This window comes from Limanda limanda, chromosome 1 (genome assembly GCF_963576545.1).
Source record: "Limanda limanda chromosome 1, fLimLim1.1, whole genome shotgun sequence".
Taxonomy (NCBI): Eukaryota; Metazoa; Chordata; class Actinopteri; order Pleuronectiformes; family Pleuronectidae; genus Limanda; species Limanda limanda.
Window position 1 is genome coordinate 27487395 of NC_083636.1, and position 16297 is coordinate 27503691.

The 16297-nt window shown below is 37.7% G+C and overlaps 1 protein-coding gene across 3 annotated transcripts in view; it reads left to right on the forward strand.

The window, feature by feature from the left end:
* Nucleotides 1-16297, forward strand: part of mast4 (microtubule associated serine/threonine kinase family member 4) — a 91941-nt gene that overhangs the window by 2683 nt on the left and 72961 nt on the right. For all 3 annotated transcript variants that reach the window (XM_061081767.1, XM_061081781.1, XM_061081773.1), the window contains exon 2: nt 11986-12139. In XM_061081767.1, coding sequence (XP_060937750.1) covers nt 11986-12139 — 154 coding nt within the window. The remainder of the gene's footprint in view (nt 1-11985; nt 12140-16297) is intronic.

Genomic DNA, 16297 nt, shown 5'->3' on the forward strand with positions numbered 1-16297 from the left:
CTGTTGTATGAGCCCAAACACATTTAATTATTGGCCTTTATCTGTGCAATGTTAATTCAGTATTTGTAAACATCAAACCGCAGACTCTTCTCAGGCACTGACATCCCCTGGAACATAACTCCAGGGTGGTGTCGTGTTTGCAAACAGTGGGGCTCAGCTAAATTGGCTTGGCGACAGATAGAGCTGAGATGTCACAGACGCAGGCAAGCAAGTCTGTCTCCTAATTTCTACTTCTTTCATATAGTAAGTGATATTTTTCCTCTTTTAGGGGTGACGAATGTAATTTTGTTAAAGGCAATGTTACATTATAGGTGTCCCTTCAATATAATTTTAAAGCATACCAGCCCTCATTTTGAGCCAGGGCAGCATTGGATGAACCCTTTGGCCTTTTCCACACCCAGTCCCCTTTTGAAATGTCAGTTTGGAGTGAATTTAAAACTAGTGACCTATCTTACGCTGGCAACAGAGGAGATGTAATCTGAACTGTTATTCTCAACCTAATAGACGCAAACACCACAAGAGGTCAGACGACCTGTCAGTGAAGAGCAGCCTTCCAGTGCAATACACTAGGGTTACTCAGGGAACTCTTACCTTTGACCTTTGTCTCGCTGTGCAGTTAAACAATGAGTCTGTTTAAATCTTCAGAGTGTCAGTGAGTGCATCTCGTTCTATGGAGTCCAAAATACTTGTAGAGTCTTTGTACATCCCAGACATCTAAATCAGTCCAGTGTGGTGGGCAGTTACAAACATAACTGTTTGTTCTGCAGCCTGCCCTTCAGAAGCCAGCCTGTAAAAAGGCACTCATAATAGTTTTGTCAATCATCTTTTAGTTTTCCATTAGTGTGACTGGTGGTTTGAAAGTGACATCTTAAATTGATAGTTTTTTCCAACTAACAGTCCAAAAGTCAAATATATTTAATTATGTATCATATATTATTAAAACAAGCTCAAGTCATCATGTTTGAGGAGCTGCAACAGCAGATACAGTATTTGACACTTTTGACTGAAAAGATCATTGCTTATCAAAATAGTTGACTCATCAGTTAATCTCAACTGTAGTCTGATTAACTCAATGGGCTTCAATATAACTTTTGTATAATAACTAGGGCTGGGCAAGTGAACTCGTTTAATCGAGTTAACTCAAGTGATGAGTTAACTCGATTAATTATTTTATCTCGCATTAACTCAGGTTTGATTATTTATTGTTTTATTGTGAAAGTCAGGCTTTTATTTTGTGAAACTCGTGAACTGTTGCTGACTGCTGCAGAACAGGAAAAAAGAAAATAATTGCCGGATAAACAATCGAGTTAACTCGATTAAAACGAGTTAACTTGCCCAGCCCTAATAATAACTTTACACACATGTTTAATAATAACCTGAGAGATAATTCTATTTGTAGGTCTATTGCAGACAACTGTAAATTTCAAGTAATACTTGAATCCAACACATTGAGTCTGACACACTACTTGCCAAGCTACATGGCTTGTTGTTATTGGATTCCTTATCTTTATCCCTCTGCTTTTATATCCTCTCATAATCATAAATCTATAAACCATACTGTCATATTTCTACCTGAGATGGCACAGTACAAAAATTGCCGGTGTAATCCCTCCATTTCCTATTTTCTTGCTTTTATATTTGTTGCTGAAATAACAAAGGTGTTTCCCACAGAAGATCATTAAAGATCAGACTCATCCTGTGGGTTTCAGCCTTAAGCCTAATGGTATTATTTCAACAATGTATGATTTTTGAAGCCTGTATATCCACCGACATGTGATAAGCTTGTGGGCTGGTCATTTTGGCATAAATCAGAAGAACAACAAAGACAGAGAATACCTTTTCTTATTCTTCCCACATGCTCGGCTCTCACTCTTTCACTCTTGGCAATGACTGCAGATATTGGCGTAGTAGCTACTTGACAGTTAGGTGGATTATCTTTGGTAAACAGTGTGAGCACCAAAACAAACAGAACAACTTCCCTAGTGGTAGGATGAGAGGCAAAATGTGTTTAATGTAATGTGCTGTCTATGCGGCATTAAACAAAACACTCCTATTTTTTAAAAAGTGGTATTATTCTTTAAGTGGACCACTTTTTAAAATAAAAAACATTCCGCCATGCATAATTTCACTGAGTTGCTTCCCAGTGATTAAGTTATAGGCATGTCTGCTAAACACCTCAGTCAGACTCTTTTGCAGTCTGTCAGCTTGGCTGTGGGAAAGAATATGACTACCTACCGTCTATGTCTTTCAAGTTTATTACCAGTAAAAAAAAACTGCTACACACTACCTGCTCTGACACACTGACATATAGGAGCATTTAGCAGCTGAGGAGCCAGATCTCTCCCCCAGGAGTCTGAAGGGACCAACTACCAAACAAGAAGGAGAGCCAGTACTGAACTTACATTCACCAAATGCTTTGTAACACATCTCCAAATTAATGATAATTTGAGCTGGTGTGTTTAGTTTGGCAGAAGTCTCATTTATCTCATCAAAGACACGCTCATTCAATTCCACCGCTATGTTCATCACACAAGCACCGCTTGTTTGTTTAAAAGTGTCTGTGCTGTATGATGAGGAGTAAATTGTTTGATGAAATAAATGGAGGCCAATTAAAGTTCAGGCAGGCATGGAAGTCATTTTAGATCCATCTTTAATGGAGTTAACCTTTTTCTAATTATGTATTCCATGTAACCAGACTTGGTGTTTTATCTTTGTCCATACAGTGTTGCTCAAAAGAGAGCAGACCAGTTTTGTGTGTCCTAAAGTGACTGAACATTGATAACAACTGTCAGGTTAAATGTGGCCACTGATCTTAGTTGTGTTTGCATCTTATAACATTCATGTCAGAGCCTTTTCTCCTGTAATTCTGTCCTAAATGTCTTTGACAAACAGCACATTTCAATTTTCTGCATGTTGTTAATTATACGTCACTGAGAGTGATGAAATCAGTGGCTGAAAAATTCACTTCCACCATTTTAAGAAGCTATTCTCTGCTTTGGGAAACATTTTCTACGAGTTGTGTCAACAATAATTTTAGTGCATCCAAACCTGGGGCAAGAATAGACAAGTGAAAGTAAATCATCTAAAGCCAAATACTTAGCCGTGCTTGGTGCTGGGTTGGGCGTGTTTTTATTGTGTAAGAAAACAGTGACTCAACTGGCACACTGAGATGTTACAGGTCACTCTGTGTTATTGTGCGATTTGCTTATCACATTGCTCTGTGGATAATGATGTTGTATCAATGGAAAAATAATTGTGAACTTGACGATTTTACTTGAGCTGAATCTTCATCATTGAACAAAGAGTAAAACCATCAAATTGAACTGGGTGTGTAAAATGAATCCCTCTCTCCACCCTCTGTTTCAGTCCGACTGGATCCTTTTTTTTATCATAGCATCTTTACAGTCTGATCCCTGAAGTTGGAAGGCCAACTGTCTGGCATTGCATCTGTGTGTGCTTGAGTATCAATATTTGCTTCAGTCTGACAATGTTTAACTCTGTCTCTGTGCAGTGGTTCTAACCCTGTGGTGTGCCCCTGAATAAGCAGCCATTTATTAAAGCATGCAGCCAACCAGGGTGATTAGAGAGACATCCAGTGTCAGTGTATGCTTCACGGCTAAGAGGATTACCACAATCTGGTTAAGACTCTTTTCACTCCCTCTGTGGACGGTGTCTCTCCTGGATTCAGCGTTGATTTTTGACTCCTCTGTGCCGTCTTCTGTATGCGTCTATGTCTGGGTTGAATCCACCTGTTTGTGATGACTGAGCAATTGAAGGGGTACAGCATCTAAAGTTTGTTTGTACTTAAACAAAAAACTGTCTCTGGGTCAAAACTTGACTTTGGTTCAGTCTACATCATCAGAGGGAAGCAAGGTAAGAGACTCCACATGTTGACATAGCTGATTGGATTCATAACAAGGGTTAAATGGTTATGTAATTCTTTTAAGTTCTTTGTAGAATTTAAAGTATTTAACAGCTTTCGTAAACACCAATACTTAGATGCTGCTATATGAACAGTTAAATGAATGACAATTTGTAAAACCGTTAAAATGATTTAAAATATGTCCTATGAGGCCTTGTAAATAATGAAATAATAATTTACAAGTGTGCATTAATAAACATCTTAAAATCCCTCTACCGTATAGTGTTGTATACCATGTGAATGTGAAGTAATATAAATGTTTATTTCTAAATAATTAAATAATAACATCGAACTTCAAGATTCCAGTAAATAAGAAATCAAAGATGCCAGTATTTACTCAGTTTCCAGTTTATTAGGTGCACCTCACTAAAAGTTAGTTATATTATAAGGTTTTGATTAAGCTGTATGATTATTTTGGTGGATGTGGTTTGTGCTGCAGTTGAACAGTCATGCATTTTACATAGAGAGACACTTTCCTTTTATCCTCGTATACTCACAGATATTTATGTAGTTGACAAAATCATAAAAACAACAATTGGTGTAATAGAATTCAACAATAATTGAACAGTGTAACCTGTACAAGTGTCCCTTTTATAAATTGAAAACTTTCAGTATACATTTGCCAAGCTGTTTAGTTGGGCTCATATTAGATTGCTTTAAAACTGTTCAGGGATAAATGCTGAATTTAGGCACAAACAAAACCCTGGTGATCATTCTGTTATGCAGCTCTGTAGTAACGCATTTTACATTTTTTCTGGGGGTTGTCCCCTGTCTGAAGGATTTTATGGAATATATACAGCAAGACACTCTATTTAATAGAAGGAACACTTGATAAAAAATAAACATGGTTCAATAATTATGAATGCTGAAGTTAATAAATCTCATCATGGTAAACAAGAGAAGTAAATAGCAAAATACTGCATTTCAACGCAGGAAACTAAATCCCTCTGGGAGAGCACGACAAGGTTCAAATAGGGACGGTAAGGAAAGTTTTCCTCGGTTGACTGAAATGTGAAGAACCCCTCGGAGGCTTTGTGCCGTTTTCCTCATGGGTAAATCTGTCCTCAGTGTAGAGAGCAAGGGAAGTGGAATTCAGGGCAGATATAAATTCGGGGAGAGTTGAAAAAGACAGATGTTGGGTGAGGAGGTCAGCCAGAACATAGTTTATTCTACTGCAGTTGACCCTGAGAAAAAGAGCAATGAACAGGCTCTCTATCTCGAGAGTTCGCTGAGCAAAGTTCACTAACATATAGAGTAAGCATCAGACAAGACCATTCACATTATATAATCACAGCATGTGTTTGTTTCTGGAGTCATGTTGACGTCTAAAAAGGAAGAATTCCGATGGTTTTCAGTGTTTACAGACGCAACAACAAAAATCCTCATACACGTCTTCAGACAGCTGACAGTTTACTCAACCCCTCCCCCAAGCAAAAATTGTCCAATCATAGCTTAGTGACCTTAACAAGGCATGGCAGGTCAGGTTTTGGATTTCTTCACAAGCTGAATCAGTGTACATGGGTCTGCATTTAGTGTGTTACTCAACTTGTAAGGCAGTGATGACCAAACTTTTCAAGCCCAAGATCACTTTTTAATTCTAAACATAAGCTGAGATCTACCTCCCCGAAAAAAATACTTGGGGGGGTCATATTTCATATTTTGTAATGTTTGTTAAAGGCTCAATTTACAATTATAAATAAACGCAGAGAAAGGCAGTTGTGTGTGTGTGTGTGTGTATGATGTTTGTACGTATATATATATTCTTTAAGTGAGAGGGATTGTGCAAAATGTACAGATATTGTTATTTGTAAAGTGTCACAGGCAGGGATATCAGTGCAGTTTGGTCAAAAGGTCTCAGGCCTTATTGATGAGGCCGGCAGCAGTCGGGAAGAAACTGTTGCTGCTGCTGATAATCCAACTTGTATTCAAAGAAATGCAATAGATATACGAGGTAGCGTACATGCTGCCCGTGTGAAGAACAGACAACCATCACACAGCTGGTCTGCGGCCCAAGTGCAGCGAGTGAGTCCAGAGCATTTAGGGGAGCATTACAATTACCCCCTTTTGAGTATGATATTGCACTTTGGCATCAATTGCATAATTGAATAACCCCTTTCATCACATTCTTGTTTGAAAACGAGTCAGCTGGAAACATTCAGCTGTTTCATTCAGCTCTCAGCTTTTGATGAATTAGCTAGCTATCTACCACTGACAAACTGGAAAAACTACAGATCGGATTTCAAAGAATACATGTGTCGGATTAAAACAACTGTGCTCAGGTCTGTTGATCTCTGAACAGTAAGTGATTATCTTGTTGAACTGTGTAGCAGCAGTAACATTAGAGCCTTTGATCTCATGCAAAGTTGTTGTAGTAAATTAATTTGAACCAGTATGCTTTGATAAATTAGAATGAATCACTGCTAGGAATCTAAAAGGTGACAAGCACCAATCTACTGTCTCCTGTGTATTTTTAAAAACTTTTTATATCATGGTATTCTACAGTTATGTGTGTAGCATGCACATGTGAAAAGTGTGATGTGATTATTACCACTGAATGTTGTTCTCAGTTGTTGGGTGTAGGAAAGAGTATGATGGATAAACAATGGCAGGGACAGAGAAGACTGGAAATAGGTTAGGAGTATTACCCAATAATGTCTCTTCCTGTTTTATGGTAAATGGCTACTCATTGTATCTTAGCAACCTCTAACAGACTAATGACCATGTTCCTATACTCATAAAAGGTTCCTTTCTCCCATCTCAGTGAAATGATAACAACACGTCAACCAAATGCTTCAAATGGAATTAATATCCTGGGGTGTGCATACATTTGCAAGTTTTCCCTTTGTATTGATGATATACATTTCCCTTTTTATATGTGGAAATTATGACCCAAACCGTTTGACCTTGTAAAGCAGAACCATGCGAGGAGGTGAAGTATAACCATGATATTTCTAATATGTTGTTGACATAGTTTCAAGGAAAACACAGTTTTCAACTACAAGCAGCACTTGGGTTGTTTTCATAATTGAGTCTAGTGGTCTCAGTGCGTGGACCACATTAAAGTATGTGAGTACCACATAGTTTTTCCTGGCTTGAACCATTGGAGTATTTATTACTTGACCTTCGGGACCATTTCCCTAAGTGCAGCCTTGCTCTTTCATTCTTGTATTATCCTGTGAAGTATGTACAGCTCTTCCTGCTGTTCTGTCCTTTTGTTTGTCAGTTTGTTTGGGTAGCTGTGCATGCTTGTGTATACACCGGTATAGAAAAAAAGTTTCTCATCTTTGCAGTCGAGTGTCTTTTCCAAACTCTCGGACATTTGTCTTGTTGTTTCGCTGGTAAAGGTCAACAGCAGAGGTAAAACCTCACAGTGTTTGCTCTGCTTTCTGCAGATCAGTCTTATCTACACTATGTTAGAACGGTTCCCTTTCCTCTTTTCCCATTAATGGTTCGGTGACTCTTGGCATACACCCTAGATCCTTGACTAACTTTTATTATTTCTTCAGTTCTTTAATTTTTTCTGTATGAGGCTCTCTACTTATCTCCATTCCACTCATTCTTTCTACTCCAACAGCCTTTTAAATCATATTTACAACATTCACTGGAAGCCTAAATTTATCTTGAGTTAATGATTATTAAAGCTACTTTAACCAATATTTTATGTTTATCAAATCACAATGTGAACAGTGTTTATTGTATTGATGAACCTACAGGAAAGTATCAGCAGAATCTGCAACATCTCCTGGCCTCACAGAGATCAATAGGTGGAGACCAAAATTAGAGCTAAAACAGTCTGTTTCTAGATTACCAGAAAAAAGGACTATAAATGAACTATAATTCTGCTGCATAACTGCTGGATGTGTAAATACATACACACAATGTCACCATACCAACTTCAAAAGTAACAGTTAATATTGTATCGCCACTTTTGTCTGCTGTCCCTCAGTGGCAAAAAAAATGGCTATTTTCATTTTAATGTTTAGTTGATTAGTGTAACCTTACTTTTATGTAACCTTACTTTTATGCACGTTTGAGTAGTAGGGAATATTGAAAGGGGGTGAGAGTGGGATGAGTTTCAAGCGAAATGCATATTGTGCTCCGGGTACTGTGGACCACAAGAGCAGCAGACTGTCAGTACAAAGGGTAGAATCCGTATTCTCAGTAATGATTATGGTGTTAAAGCAAAAATATATAATATAATAATAAAACCTTATTTGTCACATACAAATAGGTTACGGTTGCCCCATCTTTCAGTGGGTTAACACAGATGACTTTGCGTGTTGTGCTTTACATCATCTTTGTCTCACGTGTTTGCTGTCTGTTCTTTGCTTTGACGACAAAGGATTGTTGGTACTGTCCACTGTGTTTGAAGCTGAGGGTGGAACTGTCGATGGAGGAAAAGGGAGCAGGTCAGGTTTTTATCTTGCACACAGGAGCTCTGCTGCAGGGTGAGAGAAATGGTGGTAGGTGAAAGGGCAATGGCTGCTGCCAAAAACTGCAATGTTTGTGTTACCCACAGTGCATACACCAAGCAGACTGCGATAGGCTCACTGCAGTTTTTCTATGTAATCAAATAATTTTTAAAGGGCTTACATTCACTCTCAAAATCAGTGCAAATGTTCTGGACTGGCAGAAATTTGACAAATATCCTTTAATAACGGAGCTTACTGCACTAAAGTCCTGTTACATACATTGAATGTTCTGCATGGGTTCTGATCGACCAGATGATCATGTATTATTGGATGATAATGTTGAAGCTCAGCAAATCCAAAATCAGATGAAACTCTGGCCAGCTTGTGCAGCCCTCCAGTTTCCACTTATTTCTGCTTTGTGGTCCATCACCCAAGTCAGGATGGCGAAGACTTTTTGTCTTCGCAAAGTATATAGAGCTGTGTTAGTGTTTGGGTTTTAGATTCACATTGCTGTGTTACTCATTCTAAGTAGGCAGTGAGAAAGTGGCTAAAGGTATTGATTATTGGCTGTTCCATGTTTGCGTATTCAAGTAAAAGCAAATTTCAGACGTAAAATACACAGGTCTCCAAACTTCAGACTTTGACCCTGCAGTGCACAATAACTCTGATACGTGACTATATTACCTACTTTTATAATTTCACATCACACCAGTAATCCTTGATATGGTCATATCTTCTTGTAGCTTGTGAGAAACAATTTTAACCAAAAATGTTGATGAAAATCTGACTAAAATACTTAAACACAGTATACATAGAGCACTGCAGGCTTTTTGTGAATTGTCTTCATGTGATCTAGAGATGGAGCGACATCCTCCATCAGGACATGGCGCACACTGCTTGTGTATTAATGTGATCCGAGGTGTTCCGGTCACAATGACCTGTTTGTAACCAATGGCTTGTGGCTGTAAACAATGCAACTTGGTGACGCAGGAGTTTACCAGACTATATCCGGTTAGCACTTACATTCTGAGTTATTGGTTTCCACATGTTCCAATGATTAATTTATTTTGCAAATATTTTTTTTTTTAGGCTTATCTAAAGTGGAAAAAGTAGGGCTTCACCACATCATTTGAAACAAACCTGCATATGAACATTTGGGTATCGCAGCTCTGCATCTCTGCCTCCTCTGTGTTTACTGGCTCAACATTAGACTGTGGGTGTGTGATGGTGATTGGCTTTTTGAGATATGCTGAATCTTTGTTAGACAATAAATTGTAAGTAATAAATGTATTAGGCTGCAGGTAGAGGCTTGCAATTTTGGTTTCATTTATTTTATTTAAACATTGATCAACAAAAACCATTGACTGTAGGATATAGTTAACGTTATAAAGTATTTTTATATAAACTCAATATTCGATTTATATTTAAAATGGTCACAGTTCAGGCAGAGACTACCACACCAATCATAGTTTAAAATGCTGAGTATATCTGCATATGACTCCGGGCATCTTGCGACGTTACATAAATTACCGCTACAAAGCAGCTCATTTGCAAATCCCAAGTTGACGTCCTTCTCACTTAAAATATTTTTGTGGTTAGTGCTGCCACATGTTATAATGTTCTGCACAGGAACAGTATTAATAGTATAGTTGTAAAGCATGTTATATAATGAAGCAAATGTCTTCTGTGAATACATACATACAATACATGTAAAACATCCTTTCTAAATGAAATACGACCATGTAATGTACTGCCTGTGCTACCTCAGTATAAAAACAGTTGATGTCTGTTTAGACATGTTCCTCCCCTCCTGCTACAGACCCTGTTTCTTCTCCCTTCCTAATATAAGAGCACAGCCTGAGCTCAGTCCCAGGATTGTCTGTGTCTGCAGTAATATCTCTCCTATCCATTAATGTATAGAATATATTTCAGGAAAACAATGAACAACACTGTTGTAGCATGTAAGGGTCCAGAGATCTTAAGAGCTGATCATGCTTGATCACAGGAGACACATTAAGGACACATTTTAATACCAGATGTGATCACACAACTTAATGCTGTCAACTTGTGATCAGATCTCTCAGGACGGATGTTAATACCAGGTCTGAACAGGGCCTTGTACTCTTCATCACTACGTTCTTGGCGAAGCGTAGCCACCCTACACAGAAAGCTTTTGGTTGTCATTAATGGCACAGGGATCATAAATCATCCCGTAGAGAAGCAGAGGTTATTTCCCTTCACCTCATGCTCTGAGCCATTTATTCGTCTTTGTGTTCTCAGGGAGGGCCTCTTCCTCACTCCGCTGGGCATTGTTATGAGGTCTGAGCGTCATGTAAGGTCATTATCTTCGTAGAACAATATGGGCTGGTTAACTCCATTGTAGTCCGCATTGTATGTTAATAATGGATGTCTTACCTGGTATAGTCCGCTTATTTAGGCATTGCACTTGACTTTTCTTACCATTTATGTTCTATCTTATGCTCTTTCTGACTATTTATTTTTTGGAATTTATACTGATTACTGTAGGTTTTGAATACTGGCCTACTTCTTAAATCCTGCCATCCTGACTGTGGAAACCTCACAAGTTTTGACCTGAGAGAGAAACTCATAAACTCCCTTTTTTTCTCTTTCTAAGCTATAAGTATTAACATGATATGGAGGACTCCCTGGGAATCCCCCTCCGAGATCACTTGAGAAGTTGAGCCCTCCCCTCTGGGTTGCCTACTGTTTTTAGATTTGCAGCTGTATTTCTCATAGTTGTAAGACAAGACTCTCACAGCCTCTTGCCCTATATTTTGACCCTGTGTACATTTCTGACACTGATACCTGATTAGTGTTTTCTCCTCAACTTAGCATTACCGTCAGTTAAGTATATCAGGGCTGTTTTCTTCTGTTTTTCAGATGCTTTTACAGGCAACATGATTAATCAAGAAATCGAGGAAGAACTTTAAGAAAGAATAGATAATTGGTGTGTATCGATTGTGAAACAATCTGATACAAATGTCCACTATCTGGTATCGTGCTACAGAACCATGCAACCACGATATCCCAACCCACTGCAATCGCTATAGCGCAGCCTGTTGATCTCATTATTTAACTCAACGAGAAACTCATTACAATTGCATACATGTGACTATTGATCCAACTATGACTCTGTGATAAGACCTGAAAAACAATGTATAAAATTTGGACAATTTGTAAATCCCTAATAATGAATTGAAAATGCTAAATTGTTGCAGCGCTAATTGTGACACTGTGTACATGACTGAGAAAACCCAGAATATAAAGACAAAGCACTTACATTAGCACTAACGTACTAAACACTTCATAAACTAGTTTCACAGAACTTATTGTGTGTACTTGATTATTATAATTAAACTATATTCATAGCCCAATTACTTAATTATATCATTCACCATGTTAACTTCTCACTTCTTTCCAGCTCATTATTTGTAAAGATCTTAGCTCACTCATTGCATCCTAGCTGTGCTATAGCTTACTGTTGTTTGGTGTATTTGTTGACTATATGCAAATTTCCACACCTTGATAAAGGCCCTACAAACCATTATTCAGGAACTCTTGTGTTGTTTTTTCAGCAAAGTCTCTGAATACATATCTTTAATTCCCTGCTGTTTCTGTCTTTTTCTTTAGTTGGACAACATCCTCTACCCTCCCTCCTTGTCTTTTCATAAGTCCAGTAACCCGGAGATAACTCATGGGTTAAGTCCTGCTCTCAAATTTAAACGACATCTTAGTGAAGATGGAAGGAATGTGCGAAGAAGGAGCCTTGGGGGCGGTCTCACAGGTAATAGTTTCACATATTGTTTTAACTTTTTACTTTGTGTATGTGGGCTGCTTTCGACTGTCCAACTGATGCCACACCCGCACACTTTTCGGGTTTGCAAGGTTGCTGTTATAGCAGCAGACTTTTTAAAATAAATGTTTTGGTCATGATCCAAATGTTCTTGGCTGCAGTTCAGGATTCTTTTTAATACTCATGCTTTATAAGATTTATGTGAAGCACAATATGGAGACAAATAACCAATAATTACATGACTGATACTGATAATTATTTCACGTTTTGATAGCCTATAGTTACACCTGAGGGTAAAATTGCAAAATATAGTAAGCAAGTGTGGATGAATTAATATCCCATTGTTAACAAAACAGTTCTGACTCAGTGTTTACATGTTTCAGTAAAGTGCATCAGAAAAGGTCAAATAACTTTAGGTGGAGGAGGAAAATTTATTTTTCAAAAGAATTTAAATTGAATATTTCAAATAAGACATGTCAATGTATCAAGATCATCCAGAGCAATGAACTCAGTGATTCTGTCATCAACTGCTTTAGCCTGTGGACGTGAACACATCATGCTGGTATGGACAGGCACGGATTAATAACGTCATGAGCGCCACCAGGTGCCATATGTTTATCAGACGTTTAATCGGCTATAATTTACAATTCCGATTAATAAATAATAATATGAAATTCCCATTATCGAGCCGATAATATTTCGACCGATTGATATCGTGCATCCCTACTTCTCTTTTGGTCTTTGATTATGTAACACATTTGGAAAAAGGTGACTTAACATATATCTGTGCAGCCATGAGGATTCAAGGAAGAATGTGTTGGAAAGCAAGCTTTTTACTGGCTTTGTTTTGCTGTCAGCCGGACAGCATTTTGCATGCTTTTTTTTTAATGAAACATAGTGTGTTTCAATGAGGATGCTGCATGTCAGGTGAGTGTGCAGATAACTTTGATTTGTGATTTTATAAATATATAGGGCCTACCAATCAATTAATGTCAAATATCCTTGCAAAATGAAAAGAGATGATAAGTAATTAAAGAACAAGTGTGTAGAATTTATTGCCCCCTAGTGGTGAGGTTTATAATGTCAGCCAACTGCATATGATCCGTAGCATCATCATACAATTACAATACATGCAATCGGTCTGTGAGTTTCCCTGGCTGCATGCTAAACCAATCCTGTAAAGGCTACAGAATCTGCAGTGGCAAAAGAGATGTTTGTTGGGTTTAATAATTCTAAGTGATTTTTCAGTTATATGTCCTCATCCAGAGAGAATGGTGCCTGTTTCCGGATCTAAACTGCAGTCAGCGTATTAGTGACCTCAGAAAAGTCAAAGTTTGTCCCTTCTGTGCCACTGTAGAAACATGCAGTGCAACATGGTGGTCTTCATGGAAGTGGACCTGCTTCCTCTGTAGATAAGGACTCATTCAAAGCTAATGAAAATCCTGATAGTTTTAATGTCATACAATATTCAGATTTACACAATAACAAAAACATAATTATAAATAGATCCCACTAAATCCTACACAATGATACTTTAATTGCTCAGTTTCAGCCTCCCACTGGATATGAATATGAGTCTGGCTCCCATGAGCATAGATGCATTCCTGTTTCTGAAGGATAACAGATCATTTATATTGTGACAGCAGCTTTGTTTGCTTCTATTCAGAAGACATGTTGATGCTTTATGGCTTCTATACAGCTTAGTTTTCATGTGAGGTGTATACAGACGGCCTTCACCTCACTGGTTATAAGTGTTGACCTGTTCAAGGTTCTGTTATCATTAGATACAGCTTTGAATGTCTGCTTTATCGTTTTACTAATTGAAGAAAAAAACAAGATGGATAAACAAGCATGAACCGGACGCAAGTCCATTGTCTTGATTGTGTAATAAAAGCAAGATGACTCTGATGTCTTTGTTTCTAATTAGAGATAGGATGTGATAGAGATGGGGTTGTATTCCTGGTATTGATTTGAACATAACTTAATTTTTTTTTGAAGTATACTGAATTTACATGAGTTATTTGGATAGTATGTCAGGTTGCTTTTTTGAAACTTCGGTTGATTTATTTAAATAACATGCTTGAATGTTGATAGTAAGATCAAACTCAAACTTTGGACAAGTATGCCTCTAAATGAACTTAACATTGTTAACATATAGGAAAGTACTGAATAACCACGTGCTTTAAAAATGTTGTGGTTAGGACATCAAGTTCTTCTTTCAGCCTTTAATAAATGTAATACAAAATACATCTCTTTTAAATACCACTGAGAAATAAAGAGTGTTTGTCTCTGAATTGATAATGATGGGACAAAAGCCTTGAGTCTTACATGATAAACAATAAAGGAGTCTGACTGAGATACTTATATGAAAAATGCCTGCAACACAGGACGGCAGCAGCACTGCGTGTATAGATTTGATTTGTTCCTGTATAATTCACACCATCAATGCAGGAAGGATAAAACGTATGGTTGGGAACAGAGTGGTCTGACCTTACAAATACCTGTGTTGAATCTGAAACTCTCCTACGCAAATCTCCTGACACCTGACTTCCCAGAAGTGTTGGCTGGTGTCTGACGAGAGATTTCCTTTATGCCGGGATGTGAAGTGACGGCTCTAGTGAGGGAAACGTTCCCTCCTCATCCTGTTTGGTCTCCCTTTAGTTCTCTTGGTTTTACTGCAGTGATCACAGTCTTAACTGTGGAGAACAGTTTAGTATATTTTTATTCAATTACTTTATATGCTGTATATTTTGCAGAGATTGACCTACTTAGGTCCAGAACTGACACCTATTTTTGTCTGTTTTTAGTGTTTTAGTGTGCTTTTTTTAAATTAGATTTCCTCGCAATTTTGCTAAATGAATCATCTACAGATCAGTCAGGAGGACAACAGTCATGGTAAAAAAAAAAAAATAATTGTCAGTTTTTGCTTGCATAAAACAAGAGTTTTAAAAATAACAGTTTAATGTCAAATTGTTACCATGTGGTATGAAAACCTGTCTGCCATCAAGTCATGAAACCAGCTGATTGCAGCACAATAAAGGTCAGTGAGGTTTTCCCACTGATAAGGATACATTTATCATCTAACAACAATAAAAGCACTCATGATATGGAATGGTGGGGATTTCCTATCACAGCTAAGTGTCTGAAGCTTGAATTTCATATACGGCAGTGAAATAAACAGAAAGCAGAGAGTCTGAGCAGCAAGGAATTCACAGGTTTAACACTATGTTCTGATAAATCTGTCATCAAAGTTTTGTTTTAAAGATGATTGTTAAATTTTAAAGGGAATAATTCAACATCTCTGTGCAGTGTGTTTTGAAAATACAAAACAAATATTTCAGTATAAAGATGACAGTAGTAGTAGTAGTAATAGTAATAGTAGTTGGCCACAATAATAACAGGCGTTGACGAGTTAGACACAGCTTTACAGGAGTTTATGTGTCAGAAAAATTACTGAAATAATTGGGACGGCACAAAACAGCATGAATCATAATTTAAAGCCAAGCAAAAAACACTGATATGGTGTGCTTTATTATAAACAACATGGGAGGCAGTTCTATTTTTCACAGCCTGACACTCTCTCCACCACGTCTTTTGAATTCTCGCCAGACTGTCATTGTTTCCGAAAAAAGGGTAATAGACTTTCATGCCTCTGAAACAACAAGAGCCTTTGAAATCTTGTCATTTTACAATCAGATTAAATAGATAAATCTGATCTTTCCAGTTAAAAGCTCTGGATGAAGGAGATACAAGCTCTAGGCCATACGAGCATGAGACATTCCCTTTTTGTGTTGAGCACAGTCTACAGATCTTCTCTTCCTTTACTGTGTCAAGATTGTTATTTCTCCTCTCCGTCTCCCGGAGTTTAAACAGGAAATGGAAATATACACATGAGGATAAAATATGACAACACTGCTAAAAACGAATCATCAATTCATGGAGTGCCAGTGTGGAACAATATGATTTGCAGGTTCCTCTGCTTAGGCTGTTTATATGATGTGTTAATCTTTGTCTTGCAGTTTTAGGAATAAAGAGGGTTGCTGGAAGTCGTTTAACGATAGCAGGTGCACTTAGTGCCATCTACCTGTCAGCCCTGGAAACTGAAACTGGATATTCTTTGGAGATTATATTTTAAACAGTATTCTTATT